At 39.0% G+C, this 16,574-nt stretch overlaps 1 protein-coding gene across 1 annotated transcript; it reads left to right on the forward strand.

Moving 5' to 3' along the window:
* The first annotated feature begins 366 nt into the window (after positions 1–366).
* Positions 367–13,212, forward strand: LOC134804726 (protein toll-like). The gene is made up of 9 exons (XM_063777919.1): positions 367–756; positions 1,870–2,683; positions 3,290–3,462; positions 8,332–8,468; positions 9,973–10,137; positions 10,317–10,518; positions 10,929–11,155; positions 11,515–11,679; positions 11,819–13,212. The coding sequence occupies exons 1-9, from the start codon at positions 609–611 to the stop codon at positions 12,632–12,634; spliced, it is 2,847 nt and encodes a 948-aa protein (XP_063633989.1). The 5' UTR covers positions 367–608; the 3' UTR covers positions 12,635–13,212.
* The last annotated feature ends 3,362 nt before the right edge of the window (positions 13,213–16,574 follow it).

Genomic DNA, 16,574 nt, shown 5'->3' on the forward strand with positions numbered 1-16,574 from the left:
TATTTAATTTACTATGGCGGCTTTTTAAAAAATAAAGTGTAAAAGGCTTCGCATTTTTACAATGTATTTATTTATTGTTTTATAAAATAATATTACTGTGAATATATCATACAAAGTGATCGAGCCCTTTCATTATTTTTCCAATAATTTAAAAATACCTATCCATATTTTAAGTAGGCTCTCTCTTGCTAATAATGACAAGTGAGTTGTACCTACCCAGATGACCAAGTGAAGTATTCCTACTAGACCATAATAAAGCTACCACCACCACTAAGACCACACAGTGTATGTAACACAGAAAAGTTGGTCCAGGACATCGCACCTACCACGGAAGGACCATACATACGAGTACGAGTGATCTTGCTGTGTCAGTGTTACAGTTCGCGGCAACGAGGTAGGCCGCCGCGCCGCTCACTTCGCATCTACATAAGTTGAGACAAAAAACAATCTTGCTACAAGGAAAATTACCCGCATAACGTGAGCGGTCATTAGTGCTATGTGCTAAACAAGTTTGTGGTTAGTGGATCGCTTATCAAAACAAGTATGACTGGATCTTAAGTCGTATTGATTGAAAACTTTACGTATGATTGTTGACTGTGTGCACCGTGATGCTTTGGGTGCTTGGGCTCGTGGGGTTCGTTGCCAATGTTGGAGCCGCGAGCATCCGTGGCTCCTTCGAAGGTGCTGTATGCCGTCCCTTCACTAAGTGTAATAAGACTGGTCACGGACGCGAGGATATCACATATACTGTTAATGGTAAGTCAAATATGGATAGGATATGATAATTATACTACTAGGTACTGTACCTAAGTATTTAGAGCAGACAGTAAAATGACACATCAGCAGTGACGCCAATAAAAAGGAAACGTACCAACAATACCTACATTCTATAGTATAGGTAAATAGGTACCTTGCTATGTAGTTACAATGTTATTGTCACTATTGTCAGTGTATAACAGTCAGTGTGTTAGAAAGAGAAAACCTTAGTTATATTATGTTGTTACAATACCTAACTGTCTATTATGTTTTGAAATCTTTTGAAATCAACTCATCAATCAACTCATTTGGTTTTCCTAAAGAAGCGTAAACTATAATAGATATCTGTAAAATCCAAGCGTGTCTGTCAGTATTATCCAAATAGCCAGGGGAAAACCTTGACGCAATTGTAAACATTTAATCAAAACTTGCAGTAGATACTGGAAATAACATGAGGTTAGGTCTTGTCAGTAGGTAAGTAAAAATCCCAGCAGTTAATATTCATATGTAACAAATAAATATTATGGAATCTAATTTTGTTATGACCGTTTATCAACATTTGGTTGCATGTCGATGTCGTCGTTCAAAAACTGCGGCGTTGTTTATAAACGTCGTATATACAACCAAATCGAGCTTTACTTATTATATCATCGATAAAACATCGCTCGCCGATAGGTGTTTCCTTGTCGCGTCAATATACAGAGTGTAACGAAAATAGTGGGGATCCGTTAAGGGCAATTTGTTTGACGCGATTTTTTCCATGGGGCCGGTCGTCCAAGTCGGCCAACCCTCCACACAAAGGCCAAAAAATTATCTCGTGCATAAATTTTTCTTGTTCTTTTGATAATCAGTACCCTCAACGGATCCCCCACACCCACATTTAAACTTGGCCTTAGTTCTTATTTCCTCGCTAAATGCTTTGTAAAACATTATGTCGAAGTAAATTGCACATATTCCACTCGTGATTCACAAATAATTACTAGTCAGTCGGTCACTAGTGTATAATAATAACCTAAATAAAATAAATTATTTCATAAATTCTGCTGCGTCCGTGTCATTTCTAATTTCTCTAAAATTAAGTAACTTATTGAGACACTGTGCTCTCTTTTACAGGCCATGCAATAATCTTGGATTTCCTAGATGGACATCATTTTAGACTGAGATGTGACAGTAACCGCAGTGGCGCCTTGTTGCTATCGGATGACTCTGAAATGCCGGCTATGACAAGGCATGTGACCGTGGCGGAAGCAGTATTCAACCAGTGTGTGATTCCTCATAGCACGTATAACGATGCATTGAAGGCGTTTAATGTCAGCGTGACTAAAACGCTTTACCTAAAACTGCCCGCAGAACCTAGATTGGAAATCCGTCACTTAAAGGGCTTGCAAATAACAAACCTTGAGATTACTGCAGTCGATCCAACGAAACCGCCGCGCCCTTCGTTTGACTTCCTAGATGAGGTGCCTGGATTGCGGACGCTGAAGCTTACCGATGTGGTTCTGGAACCAAAAACACTTAGCCGATTACCAACCTCAATTCAGATCCTAAATATTGTAAATGCGAGGCTTCCCGCCGCAGATAGCGCCCTACGCAACGGCAGCAGCAGTGCGCCGCGTTGGGTTGAACGGCTGCTTTCGCTACGTGCTTTGTACCTAGCGGAATCCTCGGCGAGCTTAGCCGAGTCTCCAGGGGCAACACTCACACCACCACAACTGACCTCACTGACTAATCTGACAAACATAGCTCTAAGCAACGTGCCACTGGATACACGGCTTGATAGTGGGCTGACTAGTTGGCTTAACGGTTCTACTCTTAAGGAACTGCGACTGCAATCATGTGGACTAACAGAACTGCCAAGCTCAATGTTTGAGGGTGCGAATATAACAAAAGTTATCCTCACCTACAACAACCTCACATTTTTACCAAAGTAAGTAAAATCAATATAATGGTAGACGTCTGGGTGCTCGTCACGGTCCCATATATACATACCATCTTTAAACTTACGTCATTAGCAATAGTAATGAGAACAAGTTGTCATCTATTAGGCAATTAGCATGTCGAGCACTGGGACGTTTACCGTATTTAAATGCTCGCCTTGTCTTATTCGTCTTTGACATAACATAATATAGGTATTTGTCACCTCAGCAGCTCGAACAAAGGCTCCTTTGATGCATAAAAACTAAGGAACATATCAATACAAAAATGACCTTCAAATTAAAGTGGTCTTTCAAAGTGCAGAATCTAATTTGAGACACTACTGTTTTAGTTTTAGTTTAGAATATGAATAGACACGAAACATCAAATATACCTAATGTAGGTACGTAATAGATGTGACGTAAAACGACCTTATGGTTAGTTAAATAGTTATAAGTAGAAGTTTTTACTTTTTACTTTTCTATTATACTTACCTAATCACTTTATATCTCTAATTTTCTGTAACATAATATAATACCCCCTATTAATACACAATGAAAATGACAATATGACCCCAACAACTCTAAGAACCATATTACAATAAAACGAAATATTTCAGTGGCGTGTTCTTTCCGCTGCAGTGGCTGCGCGAGCTGGACTTGTCAAACAATAGGCTGAATGGAGTGACACTTGTACAATCTGTGGCGCCTCTGACGCGGCTACAGACTCTGAAGGCGAACAACAACCCCCTGGGCTCGCTGTGTGGTGGGGCCCGTAATACGTTTGTACGATGTAAGTTCTCAACCACCTTTTTTTTTGTCGATGTGGGAATGCTGTTACGCATCGTCCCCCTGGCCCTGAGGTGGGCTCATTATGGGGGGGTATGTGGGACTCTCACCTCCCAGCTCTTTTCAATTGTGAAAAGAGAGGGAGGAGCCTACCCACTAAACCCCGCTATGCCGTTTGGGTAGGCATCCTGGGATCGCGAAAATTCTACCAGGACGTAGTTCTCAACCATCTAAAGCATCTTATCAGTCATCTTGTGAAGGCTTGGACTATTAAATTAATGATGAAGGTTATGTTTTGACTATTTAAGCCCCTCCCTAGTAGCATTTTCGTTGGGGCCCACGGTGCCAACGGTAGGGAAAACGTTGGGATGAGGTTCGTTCCGTAGCCAACATTAAAATTTGTATTGGCCCACCATCGCATTTACCAACATTCGCTGTGGCACAGATGCCCAACAATGGGCCTTTGTGTATTTTGGTACCGTTGGCTAAACAACGATAATATTCGTTGGCCCAATGGTGACAAATACCGCATTTACCAACATTGGCTGTGGCATGGATGCCCAACAATGGGCCTTTGTGTATTATGGTAACGTTGGCTAATCAACGATATCATCCGATGGCCCAATGATGACAAATATCGAATTTACCAACATTGGCTGTGGCACTGATGCCCAACAACGGGCCTTTGTGTATTTTGGTACCGTTGGCTAAACAACGATAATATTCGTTGGCCCAATGGTGACAAATACCGCATTTACCAACATTGGCTGTGGCACGGATGCCCAACAATGGGCCTTTGTGTATTTTGGTAACGTTGGCTAATCAACGATATCATCCGATGGCCCAATGATGACAAATATCGAATTTACCAACATTGGCTGTGGCACTGATGCCCAACAACGGGCCTTTGTGTATTTTGGTAACGTTGGCTAAACAACGATAATATTAGTTGGCCCAATGGTGACAAATACCGCATTTACCAACATTGGCTGTGGCATGGATGCCCAACAATGGGCCTTTGTGTATTATGGTAACGTTGGCTAATCAACGATATCATCCGATGGCCCAATGATGACAAATATCGAATTTACCAACATTGGCTGTGGCACTGATGCCCAACAACGGGCCTTTGTGTATTTTGGTACCGTTGGCTAAACAACGATAATATTCGTTGGCCCAATGGTGACAAATACCGCATTTACCAACATTGGCTGTGGCACGGATGCCCAACAATGGGCCTTTGTGTATATTGGTAACGTTGGCTAATCAACGATATCAACCGATGGCCCAATGATGACAAATATCGCATTTACCAACATTGGCTGTGGCACTGATGCCCAACAACGGGCCATTGTGTATTTTGGTAACGTTGGCTAAACAACGATAATATTAGTTGGGCCAATGATGACATATATCGCATTTACCAACATTGGCTGTGGCACTGATGCCCAACAATGGGCCTTTGTGTATTTTGGTAACGTTGGCTAATCAACGATAATATTCGTTGGCCCAATGGTGACAAATATCGCATTTACCAACATTGGCTGTAGCATTGATGCCCAACAATGGGCCTTTGTGTATTTTGGTAACGTTGGCTAATCAACGATATCATCCGATGGTCCACTGATGACAAATATCGCATTTACCAACATTGGCTGTGGCACTGATGCCCAACAATGGGCCTTTGTTTACTTTGGTAACGTTGGCTAATTAACGATATCATCCGATGGCCCAATGACGACAAATGTCGCATTTACCAACATTGGCTGTGGAACTTTGCTTGTGGCGTCACTAGATGGCGTTACTGTCTCCAAACATCGAAGTTATAGTTATTTTCTCGATTATTCCGGATATAATCATAATATTTTTTAAAAGTAACTTATAAATCTAATAGCTATAACTATAAAATTTATACATTAATTTTAAAAATTGCATTTTACCAACATTTTCTCAATTTAAATCTCAAAAAACATAAATCTCGCTTACGAAGTTTTGAAGTGCGGTTAGTATATATACAAATTAGAGTGTATAGTAAGTGTACTTGCTTCGGCAGTACATATACTAAAATTGGAACGATACAGAGAAGATTAACAACAACTGCTGCCTAGGACCTCCATGTGGGTATACAACCAATGCCTACCGTAGTGTAATTGTAATATTTATCAGCAAAGGCCCAACGTCGTATTACCACAACCACTTACCTAACGTAGGGTAACTGTAGGACTCGTAAACAAATGCCCATTACATATTTAGACTGTAGGCCCACTATAAATTACACAACTATTTACCTATGGTAGTATTGTAAGAATCCTACACAAGGCCCAACGTTAAAGTTACAATGTTGGCCCTTTGTGGGACAAGCTGTGTTGGGCCTCCAACCTGGTGCACGACTACCTACCGACCTACCTGACTTGCCGTTGGGTAATTGTTGAATTTGCAAACAGAAGCACAACGAAAAAATTGCCCTTTTTTATTTTTTTGCAGTTGGCCCTACAGCAAGCCATACGGCCAAATGTAACAATTAACCAACCATCAAACAAATGTGTATAGGCCCAACCACGGCCCAACCAAAACCACAACCGTTGAATAATTGTATGATTTATTTAAATAGGCCCAACGAAAAAATTACTCTAATGGCCCTCTGTTGGGAATCTTCAGGAGGGCCTTTGTCGAGGGCCCTCCAGCAAATCGTACGGCCAAATGTAACAATTAACCAACCATCAAACAAATGTGTATAGGCCCAACCACGGCCCAACCAAAACCACCACCGTTGAATAATTGTATGATTTATTTAAATAGGCCCAACGAAACAATTACTCTTATGGCCCTCTGTTGGGAATCTTTGGGAGGGCCTTTGTCGAGGGCCCTCCAGCAAATCGTACGGCCAAATATAACGGTTGCCCAACTAATACGTAAACAAAGGCCCAACCAAATCCCTACAAGAAAATGCTATTAGGGCTGCTACACGGTCGCCGACAAGCCTTCAGACCGCGTGGCCTTGGTCCGTCCCGTCCCGTCCGACCGTGTAGACAGTTGTTTCCAACAAAATTTGACCAAAACTGACCAAGGACAGCCCAAGGTCAGACGGTTAGAAGGCTTGTCGGCGACCGTGTAGCAGGGGCTTTATTAATTATTTTTTCATTGTTTGTGTTGTGGTATGATTTATTATGATACACATTAAATCTTATAGTCAGTAAAAGTCATAACATAAAAAATATTTCAAAGTTTGAACATAATTATGCCTAGAGTCTATTTATTAGGAGAGCGATTCGAACAGATTCAGCTTCAAATGTTTTATTGATAAAAGGCAATCATTTTACAAGTCAATAAATAAATGTACAATATCTAACTACATTATAATGGATAGGATATATTATCTGAAAGCTGTCAACAGTGTTAATTTAGGTTGATTCAACCAGAACTATCATTGTTGACATCTGACAAATCTTATCCATATCAATAACAATAGTAGATTGTTAACCAAGGGTTGAAAGGCACCCATTTCTGTCGAGGTAGTTTGGCGCTCGAACGCAGTGAGAGCGCCAATAGTCCGAGACGGAAATGGTACCTTTCACCCGAGTTAAACACTCTACTTTTCATATCGAATGCGAGGAAACCAAACAAGACAAGGCAATTTCGCAAAATCAGTAATTGAAGTACCTAATAGACCTAAGGACATGATTTTATTCCTTAAGACTTACTTGCAATCGGAGACTTTACATGTGTGAAGATTAGTAACCCCTAGCGAAAATCATTTAGATTGCAATATTTACGAAAATACACATTTTTAACAAACTGCAGTAATTTTAAAATTATTTGTTCATTATAATATGAAAATCAGCGGGATTGCCTCGTACTTTTTAATTTTATACTTTTTCGTTCTAAAAGCCGCAACAGACTACCGGACCGCATCGCGACCTTGGTGCGCCGCACCACGTAATAACATAATAAAAGTATTTTAAATATGAAATAACTATTTAATTAATAATATAAGAAATTTTTATCTTTTATTTTATTTTATTTTCATGAATATAGTGCTAAATAACATTAAAAACCAATTTAATATCGTACAAACGTTTAACTGTGGCTGTATAAGATTCTGCCTTTGCTCATTTATGCAAGTGTAAGGTTTAAAAAAATATTTTTGGTGTATTCCTTTTGGTTCCCGCCTTATTAAATCGAGTAAATCGAATTTAACGAAAGAAATCAAGAATATTTTGTTTTTAACAATTTACTTACATCATTTTTTATAAACAAGGGATCAACGTGGGATTAGTAAAATTAAACAATTACCAAATTGTTCCAGGCGAGGAAATAAAGACACTATTTTTCCATTTTGTTTCCACCCAGTTGTTCGTGGGACGGGGACGCAGAGGAGTACACCACTTTTCTGCGCTAGAGCATAAACGTATCACTTTCTGCGCACCTTTTAGAACAACAACAACCCACTTTCAGAGCATGAGATATGAAAAATAACAATATTTAGATATCGAATTGGCCACCGTGTGCCTAGCAAAACACAAGAGTTGAGTTTGAGTTTGATGCACCATTTTGTTTGGAACTATTACAATGTCAATTACCTAAGTGTTTTTTTTCTTAGAGGATATAACCAAACGGAGTAGCCATTTACAGGCGTTCCCCTCTGTCCAAAATAGGCGGCCAATGGTCATACACAATGTATGGACTGACGTTTAAAATCTGACATGGCTATTTTTCCCCCGCCAAAATCTGCAGACTGTTTTGTACAGAAAATTACGTTTGGTTACATCCTCCAAGGTTTTTTTACATAAGTTAAACCACGTTTTTTTATACCAAATGTACCAGTTTGAAATTATAAATTAAATTGACTAAATTATTTTCAAATTTTTGACAGTATACGCAAACTTGCCTCAGTCCTTGCGTCGGCTGGAACTACGAAGTACGCACGCGACTCGCATCTGCTATGATTGGACCTTCAACAACGAACTTATGCATATAGATCTCAGTTATAACCAAATAGGTGATCTAACGGTAAGTTTGTAAATTTTATAACACAAAACTACTAGTATTCTCTGGTGTTTACCAAGTTCATCGGCGTAGCGAAAAGTTGAGTAGGTACCGCTTACCCACCTTTGTTTTTTTATGTTCAATTATAACGCAACTTTGTTAGTAAGAAGTATATCTTCTATCTTTGAGTTGTTTAAAGAAATGTTCGTTACGATCTTGTTTTCAGTAGGTAGGTAGGTACTCGACTGCCAATATGCTGCCATCAAATATGACCGCAGCTTTCTATTACCTAGGTATCAAAAAAATTATAATGTATCACGGTAACACAAGGGTAGTAGGTATACACTTTCATTTGTAAAGTGTCTGGTATGATGCGGGACGATACATTCCGTATGTAGAGAATTTCATTAGAATAATGCTGCACCAATTATCTATAGAAACCTACATCTACCTAAGTAGTATTGCTAATCGATTTGGCAAAAGCTTACGACTTACATACCATAGTTGATGCATTAAACTGATCATTCATATACTTTAATGCAAAGGCGTAAGGTTTACCAATGTCCAGTTAAGTGTATTGCTGTTAGAACCCACGCTTTGTTTTGATATTAATAGCGAGTTGATGGATCATGCGAGGGAATGAGGAAAATGCTAAGCACTACAATGTGTATAAGACTCGTATTGATACTATTAATGCACCCAACTAAAGTAATAATTTAAATGTAAAAAACATCCTCGTAGTTTCCTGCTAACCATGTGTATAGGCTGGCCTGATTGTCTTAATAGTCTTAACCCGTAAATGCGTGTTTTGACTCCTGACTGACTCGTCAACTCAGAGCCGAATCTACAATAGTAATAAAGTTAAAGTTTGCACATTATTAGGTTATATTCTACCCGGAATAAGAAGCGATTTCGAAAAATTCAAAAAGGGAGTCTTAAGTTTATGCATATCAAAACACAACGAACATAATTTTATCGAAACACTGATTTAAACTTTCACGATTATTAAACGTTATTAAAATTATATGGCGTTGTCCCCGTGGTCTCGGACAAGACTGAAGTCTTCTCCGAGACCACGCCGCCGTTCTCGAAACGTCAGAGTAAATCTTAAAACTTAAATACGCGATTAACTCCCGTTGTGCAATTTAATAATATAATTTTAGCGTTTTTGAAAATTCACAACCCCTAAGGTTGAAAGATTGTATCCAATACGAATACTTTTTTTAGTGAATGACTTGAAACTTCTCAGATAATCATAAACTTAGAAAACAAGAACAGATATTTCAGCGTTTTTTTTATAATTTCCCTACTGACATTTTTGCTGCATAATGTTCAATGTTCGTGTAAAGTATCCAACGTAAAAACCTACGCCTACGAAGTTGCGGGCAACAGTTAACCGAAAAACAAAGTAGGTACTTATTCATTTAAAAACGCTTTCAACTTTGGTATTTTTAAATATAATCTATACCAATAAATCAGGTATAAATGAAAGTTCCAGTAGTAAATATAAATATTTTAAAATTTGCAGTACGATGAACTGGAAATGAAGAGAAACTTGCACAAGACGGCAGGAGAGCCGGTCTGGCTCAACCTGAGCAACAACTCGTTGCGCGTTATCGAAGTGTTACCCAGTGACGTCAAGCAATGCATTGAAGACGCATCTTCAACACCCACCGATACTAATGTTCTTGCGGTAAATTAATGTACTTAAAATGCTTTAAAATCATTAAACTCTTATAAATATCTACATAGAATACAATTAGAGTCTGTGCGTCTACGATATTTTATGTCAATGTTTAAAACTAAAATAATTGAACATCCATTATTTGCTTGCGATGTTTTTGAGCTACAATATGGCTTTACCCGTTACAGCGAGCACCAGTGCAGTTAAAATTGAACGCGCTTACGTGCGATTGCGGCGCGTACTGGCTGCGTGAGGCTCTGCGTATGTGCGCAATGTTGGAGCTGGAAGACGACGTCCCATGCGACTCGGTACCAATGCCCGCACGCGCCACGCTACTCGCTCACGGACCTGATGAAATTCTCTGCCCGTATGACGGCTTCTGTTTGTCAGGTATGATCGTCATTACGTGTACGGCGTGTACCTAACCAAATCACGATGTAAGTCCTGAAGGTACCTTCCGAGTTTTCCGACCCACCCATACCCACTCCCGCACACGCCTCGCTACTCGCTTTTAAATAAACATAGCGGCGCGACACCTGGATGAAGGCTTCTTTCTGTTTACCAGGTGTACTTATGTACCTTATCTTCATTACTCGTATCGAAACTGCGTGATTTATCCCTGTTAGACCTAAATTGCAAACTTGAACCATACTTACTACTTACTTGAAATAACACAAATTAAAATATTTTCATAAAACAAATATTAATTTGTTTTCTAAAAGTGAATTGGAGCTGTTGAATGAAGACCATACCAATAAGTAGAATCGCATTTTAGACTTTTCCAATTGAAATTTACACAGAGTGTTCGTGCGAAAAACGTCCACGCGACAACGCGACGGTAGTTAGGTGCGAGAGCGCGTTGCCGCAGGCGCCTCGTTGGCCGCCAGCAGCACCAGACTTCCCGCTGGCGCTGCACGTGGCACCGGGTATACTAGACGTCGTGCCACGCCTCGCACTCGTCGAGCTCCATGCACCCAACAACAACATCACCAACATTGACGAAGCGGACATACCTGACACCCTGCGCGTTAGTACACATTCGAATAGGTAATCATTAGGTAACTTCGTCTTTAAGAGCATAGTGGACGATCGCTTCTCCACATTAATGTAGTCCTCTATGAAAGATGTATTTATGTTGAAATAACTTAGAAATCACTAGATTCGATGATCGCACTGCGTAGGAAATAAATTAAGTGAAATTAAAAGATTTTTAGATATTTAAATTATTTATACCTAAGCCATTACCCGACCAGCATTTGACGCAGCGTAATTTACTTCGTTAATTGCCCCGTCAAGCAGTGTGGACGATACTTTTAAGTTCCATAACAATAATCTAGCATTTTTGCCTACATTTTCTGCCTGTGCCTTAATTACTTTTGTTTGCAGGTATTAGACGTACGTAATAATAGTATCGCACACGTCAGACTAGCCGCGGCTCAATTGCTTGGTGGTGAACATGCTACAGGGAAAAACCGATCTGTGTTCCTCGCCGGCAATCAGTTAGCCTGCAGTTGTGCTGATGCACCTGCGTTTAGCCTCCTGAAACGAGTGGTACGTAAAGAAAATCAATCAGCCAATACTTACTGAGTCATTCCTAATTTGATATTATGTCTGTTAACATACTTACAAGTAACACCTCAATATATTAAGAGTTGCTATAATGTAACATGGATGTATCCTTTGTCCACAGGTACTTGATTGGGATACAACACAGTGCGTGGATAAGAGTTATGTTTCTTTGAAAACGAAAAACGACTTGTGTGCCAGTCTTCTGCTGCCGATACTGTTTGGTGTAGCAGTCCCGTTATTGACGTTGGTAGTGGCTGGTTTAATACTGCAACGTCTGTTGCCACGAGTCAAGCAACTATTGTTTAAACGTAATCTATGCCTCCGCTGGATTCTCAGTGCTAATGACAAAGTTAACGACCCGGACAAGACTCATGATGTATTCTTGTCATATTCCTATGATGACCTTGAAAGGCTTAATGAACTAAAGAGTGGACTGGAGAAACTCGGGTACTCTACAATAGAACACTGTCGTGATTGGCAACCTGGGGACGCTGTGATGGAACAGATTGCTCGCTCGGTGCTGTGTGCTCGTCGCACACTTTTGCTAGTTTCAGATAACTATGCCAAGTCTAAGTGGGCGCTGGAAGAGTTCCACGCTGCCCACGCGCATGCGATGGAGCGCAGAACAGCACGGGTGCTGATAGTCCGTTGCGGTTTGAATAAACCTGAAGTACTGCCTTCGGATCTGCAGCTTTACCTCTATAATAATACATACCTCGCTTGGGAAGACCCTAAATTTTGGTATAAGCTGTACCGCGTCATGCCTCCTCTGCGTGAGGACTCCAAATCCATGCAATTAATGCTTAACAATATAAATCCTCCATCTGCATTTTTGAAAGAAGACATAAAAACAAATGCTTCATTTCCACAGAAGAAACCGTTTGAACATCAGTTAGCAATCGTTCGACAGCCTGATACTGTCCCCTGCGCCTGTTGAGATTAAAAGTTATTTCGTAACTCGAAAAGCGACGAATAATACGAGGAATAAGAGTAAGTGTAGTATTTTGTAAATATTATACGAACCTATGATATGAACGTAGTCGTACCGGAAGTATTTCAGCGCCAACCGTGAAAGGAATACGTATTTTTAATGTGTTAATTTTAAATAAAAGGGATTGCAAGTGTTAAAATAGATCGGCGCATGTATCGAACTGTATCGATAAGACGACATTAAATGGCCTTGGATTACCCAGAAATCTACATGAATTTGCTGTATAATAAACAACAATTATCGGGTAATTCCAATAAATTGCGAGAATTCTTAGTCAACAAGTAATTGCCGACGCTACATATCGGCAGCGAATTTGTTTTGTTTTATAATGGTTATTATTTTTTTATTAAACTTATTTCCATCGTGTAAATATTTACCGGACAATTGTCATCATGAGTAAAACTGTAATAACATGAAAACTTTACCGTATTATTGCTAAAATTTGATAAATTCAATTGACACCGACATAGATCTCCTAATACTGTTTGCTTAGTGACGTTTTGTTTGTCTCGTTAGTCGAGTTCAAGTGCACCATGCAGCGCAATTTAGGCCAGTGGACATTTTTGTCAAGTGTTTGTGATTGTGTTTTATTTTTCAAGGTAAGTTATAATATTGTTTCTGTGGGTTTGAGACCTTTAGGTACATTGATGTGTATCGAATCGAAAATAAGTTGAATCGATGTTATTATGATTAAAATGTACAAAATATTTGATTACAAAATAAATATATTTAAATTTATGGTCGGATTGATGGTGGATTGGATGGTTCATGTAACATGAAGGAACTTCGATAGAAACCAGTGGATATATTTTGAAATATTTATTTCCTTGGTTTTTATTAGGGAAGATAATCAATAAGAGAAACTGTGCTGCAAGTCCGTTCTCGGCCGGTAGGCCTAAAACAAAAAATCGTGAAATTAGATTTAGCTACCCCGGACACATTTCGAATGGAATTCAATCATAAAGTGGCCATGTAGGTACTTTATGCCATTTGGGTGAACATGGCTGCTTATCAGTTATACTTAATTTGTTTAATAATAAGGAAAACGATATGTACCTATCTAATATGTATAGGTACTATTTTAGTAACTGTATAAAACAGGATAAAATATATTAAACCTACATCTGCAAATGATTTTTATTATGTCACAGGAGTAGCGTGGAGACTATTTATACTCGTATAATTAATTATATAGCCTACTGCCTAGGCCTAAACCTTACCTACTGTGCAATGAAATGCTCAGTAGCACAGTGGGACGTACTCGTACGTAGGTTTATACGCTTCAAACGAATATTTTTTTTGTAATTTTAAGATTAATAGTAAAGAAGTATAGTATAGCAAATAAATAAATAAACACTCCATTACAGCTGGTTTTTGATCCGACCCCTACGGGTTCATAAAAACGTTTCATTCATGTCTCATGTAAAAAAAAAAGTAAAAAAATTGTGTGATGAACTTAATCCTAAGAACACGAGTCCGACTCGCACTTGGCCGGATTTACTAATTAAATTGACTGACCCTCCTTTGCGTGTTGGAGAACAGTCACCAGACTTAATTTAATATTTTCATATATTTTACTATTTATTATTATAATGATAATTTGGATATTAAAAAATATGAGAAATTTTGTTGAGACATTTTTCAAAGCATTGTCCACGTAACGTGCGAATTAATGTATATTTTTCATACATTTCGATCTGTGCTGCTCCGACTACAAGTTACAAATTCCTTTGACTAGTCGGTGCGCTGGCTTAACCTGATTGGTGATATTGGACATTATAATCAGTATTATGGGAAGGTCCGTACGGACCGTACGGGCTAGTCGCTACTGCTCTGTTAAGTGAAACCGCAAACAAACTATATTCAACGCGACTTCAACAGGAAAACGTGCAATTTAATTTTATATATTTCTATACAACTATAATTATGAATACACCGGATTTAACATACCTATTCATATAATGTGACACTATATAAAATGTGATTATGATCGATGCCATGTTTATATGCATATATATATTTAATCTGTGTGCATAGCGATGAAAGACTTGTGGAGGAAGCTGCTAGTCCAGGTAGTGATGCTAGTATGCTTGGTAACAACGTCTGTATCGGAAGCTGTGCTGATACACCCAAAGTGCAAACCTGCCGCCAACTGCGAAGAACAAGGAAATCAATCTGGGACTAAATATTATTACGATGTCAAAGGATCAAGAGGACAGAACGGTAAGAAGGGTTAATTATTCTTACCGAAAGGGTCTGACATAGGCCATAGCCCGGTTGGCTACTAAAATGTGCTGCAACAGCTTGTATTGCTACACTTATCAACTTATTATTGGGCTATCCCAAAGCTATTTCTTCCCTTTAAAACGCCTTTTTTGGGTTGCGTTGCGTACCCGACGAGTGACAATTGGAGCCAATTTGTAATAGGTGTATAGTACTATCAAAGACATGTAACTTCGTATAAGATGAATAAAGTCTAAGGAAAAAACGTGCCTCGGAAATCAAAAAAAAGTCATTCTCGGATAGATGGCGCACACACCTTTAGCCTATGCTCGGCTAGATGGCGTGACGACACCGTTTCATATTTAACAATTTTAACACGTAGATTATCAGTGAATGAACATGGGTCAAAATGATATAAAAATAATAAAATCATTTATCCATTATATACCTATACATTTTTTTGATAATTTTATACGTTTTCATTTTGAGTTTTAGTCGTGTGTCGATAGATGGCAGTTTTACTGTGACTACAAAATTTACTATGACAGGACCCCTCTATACTATCTATTCTCTTTGGTACTAAGGAAACGCTATCCGTCAATGTATGTCAAGAACCATTGTAGCCACATATCTTTTATTATGATGTTAACCGAGTCGCCACAATAAGAAAATATTAAAGTTAACTATAGAATAAAAACTTTTACAAAAAACCGGGCAAGTGCGAGTCGGACTCGCACACGAAGGGTTCCGTACCATAATGCAAAAAAAAAACGAAAAAAAAAACGAAAAAAAAACGGTCACCCATCCAAGTACTGACCACTCCCGACGTTGCTTAACTTTGGTCAAAAATCACGTTTGTTGTATGGGAGCCCCATTTAAATCTTTATTTTATTCTGTTTTTAGTATTTGTTGTTATAGCGGCAACAGAAATACATCATCTGTGAAAATTTCAACTGTCTAGCTATCACGGTTCGTGAGATACAGCCTGGTGACAGACGGACGGACGGACGGACGGACGGACGGACGGACGGACGGACGGACGGACGGACGGACGGACGGACTGACGGACAGCGAAGTCTTAGTAATAGGGTCCCGTTTTACCCTTTGGGTACGGAACCCTAAAAAAAGAAAACCGACTTCAAAAAGGATAAAATAAAATATAATCCGTTTTTAAGTACATATATGCGTTACTAACTGATATGTTTAAAGTCGGTGCCAAGCCAAATTTGAAGCATACCATGATTTTAGGGCGATCCGATAACAATGTGGCTATATGTATGTACCTACGTTGGATTGCCTTACACGATAGCAATGATCATACTTTCTGTAGATACCTAAGAACCCACTGTCAATCCACCTTGGCGTAGTCCGTACTATGTTTGTCGGTACTAGTATAAAACCAATGCGATTGCCGATATGTTTTTAAAGAGCAATTTTTACTAATTTTCGAACTGTTGGGATTGGGACTGAGTTATATCCCGCCTCTTATCCAGAGAACTTAATTTCAAAATATAAAACAATTCAAGAACCATCTACAGGGCTTTAACTTTTTACCTGCATGGCAAATTTCACCAGTTTACATGGCAGTTGTTTAGCTGAAAAGGTGACAAAGAGACAGACAGAATTACTTTCACTATTATAAGACCTATTAGTACAGTTGTAA

This window comes from Cydia splendana, chromosome 2 (assembly GCF_910591565.1).
Source record: "Cydia splendana chromosome 2, ilCydSple1.2, whole genome shotgun sequence".
Lineage (NCBI taxonomy): Eukaryota > Metazoa > Arthropoda > Insecta > Lepidoptera > Tortricidae > Cydia > Cydia splendana.

Excerpts from the sequence above, each read along its gene's own strand:
- LOC134804726 (XM_063777919.1), top strand. The coding sequence starts at position 609 with ATGCTTTGGGTGCTTGGGCTCGTGGGGTTCGTTGCCAATGTTGGAGCC. Across the intron at positions 757-1,869 it reads TATCACATATACTGTTAATG|GCCATGCAATAATCTTGGAT; the intron begins GTAAGTCAAATA and ends TCTCTTTTACAG. Across the intron at positions 10,138-10,316 it reads CCGATACTAATGTTCTTGCG|CGAGCACCAGTGCAGTTAAA; the intron begins GTAAATTAATGT and ends TACCCGTTACAG.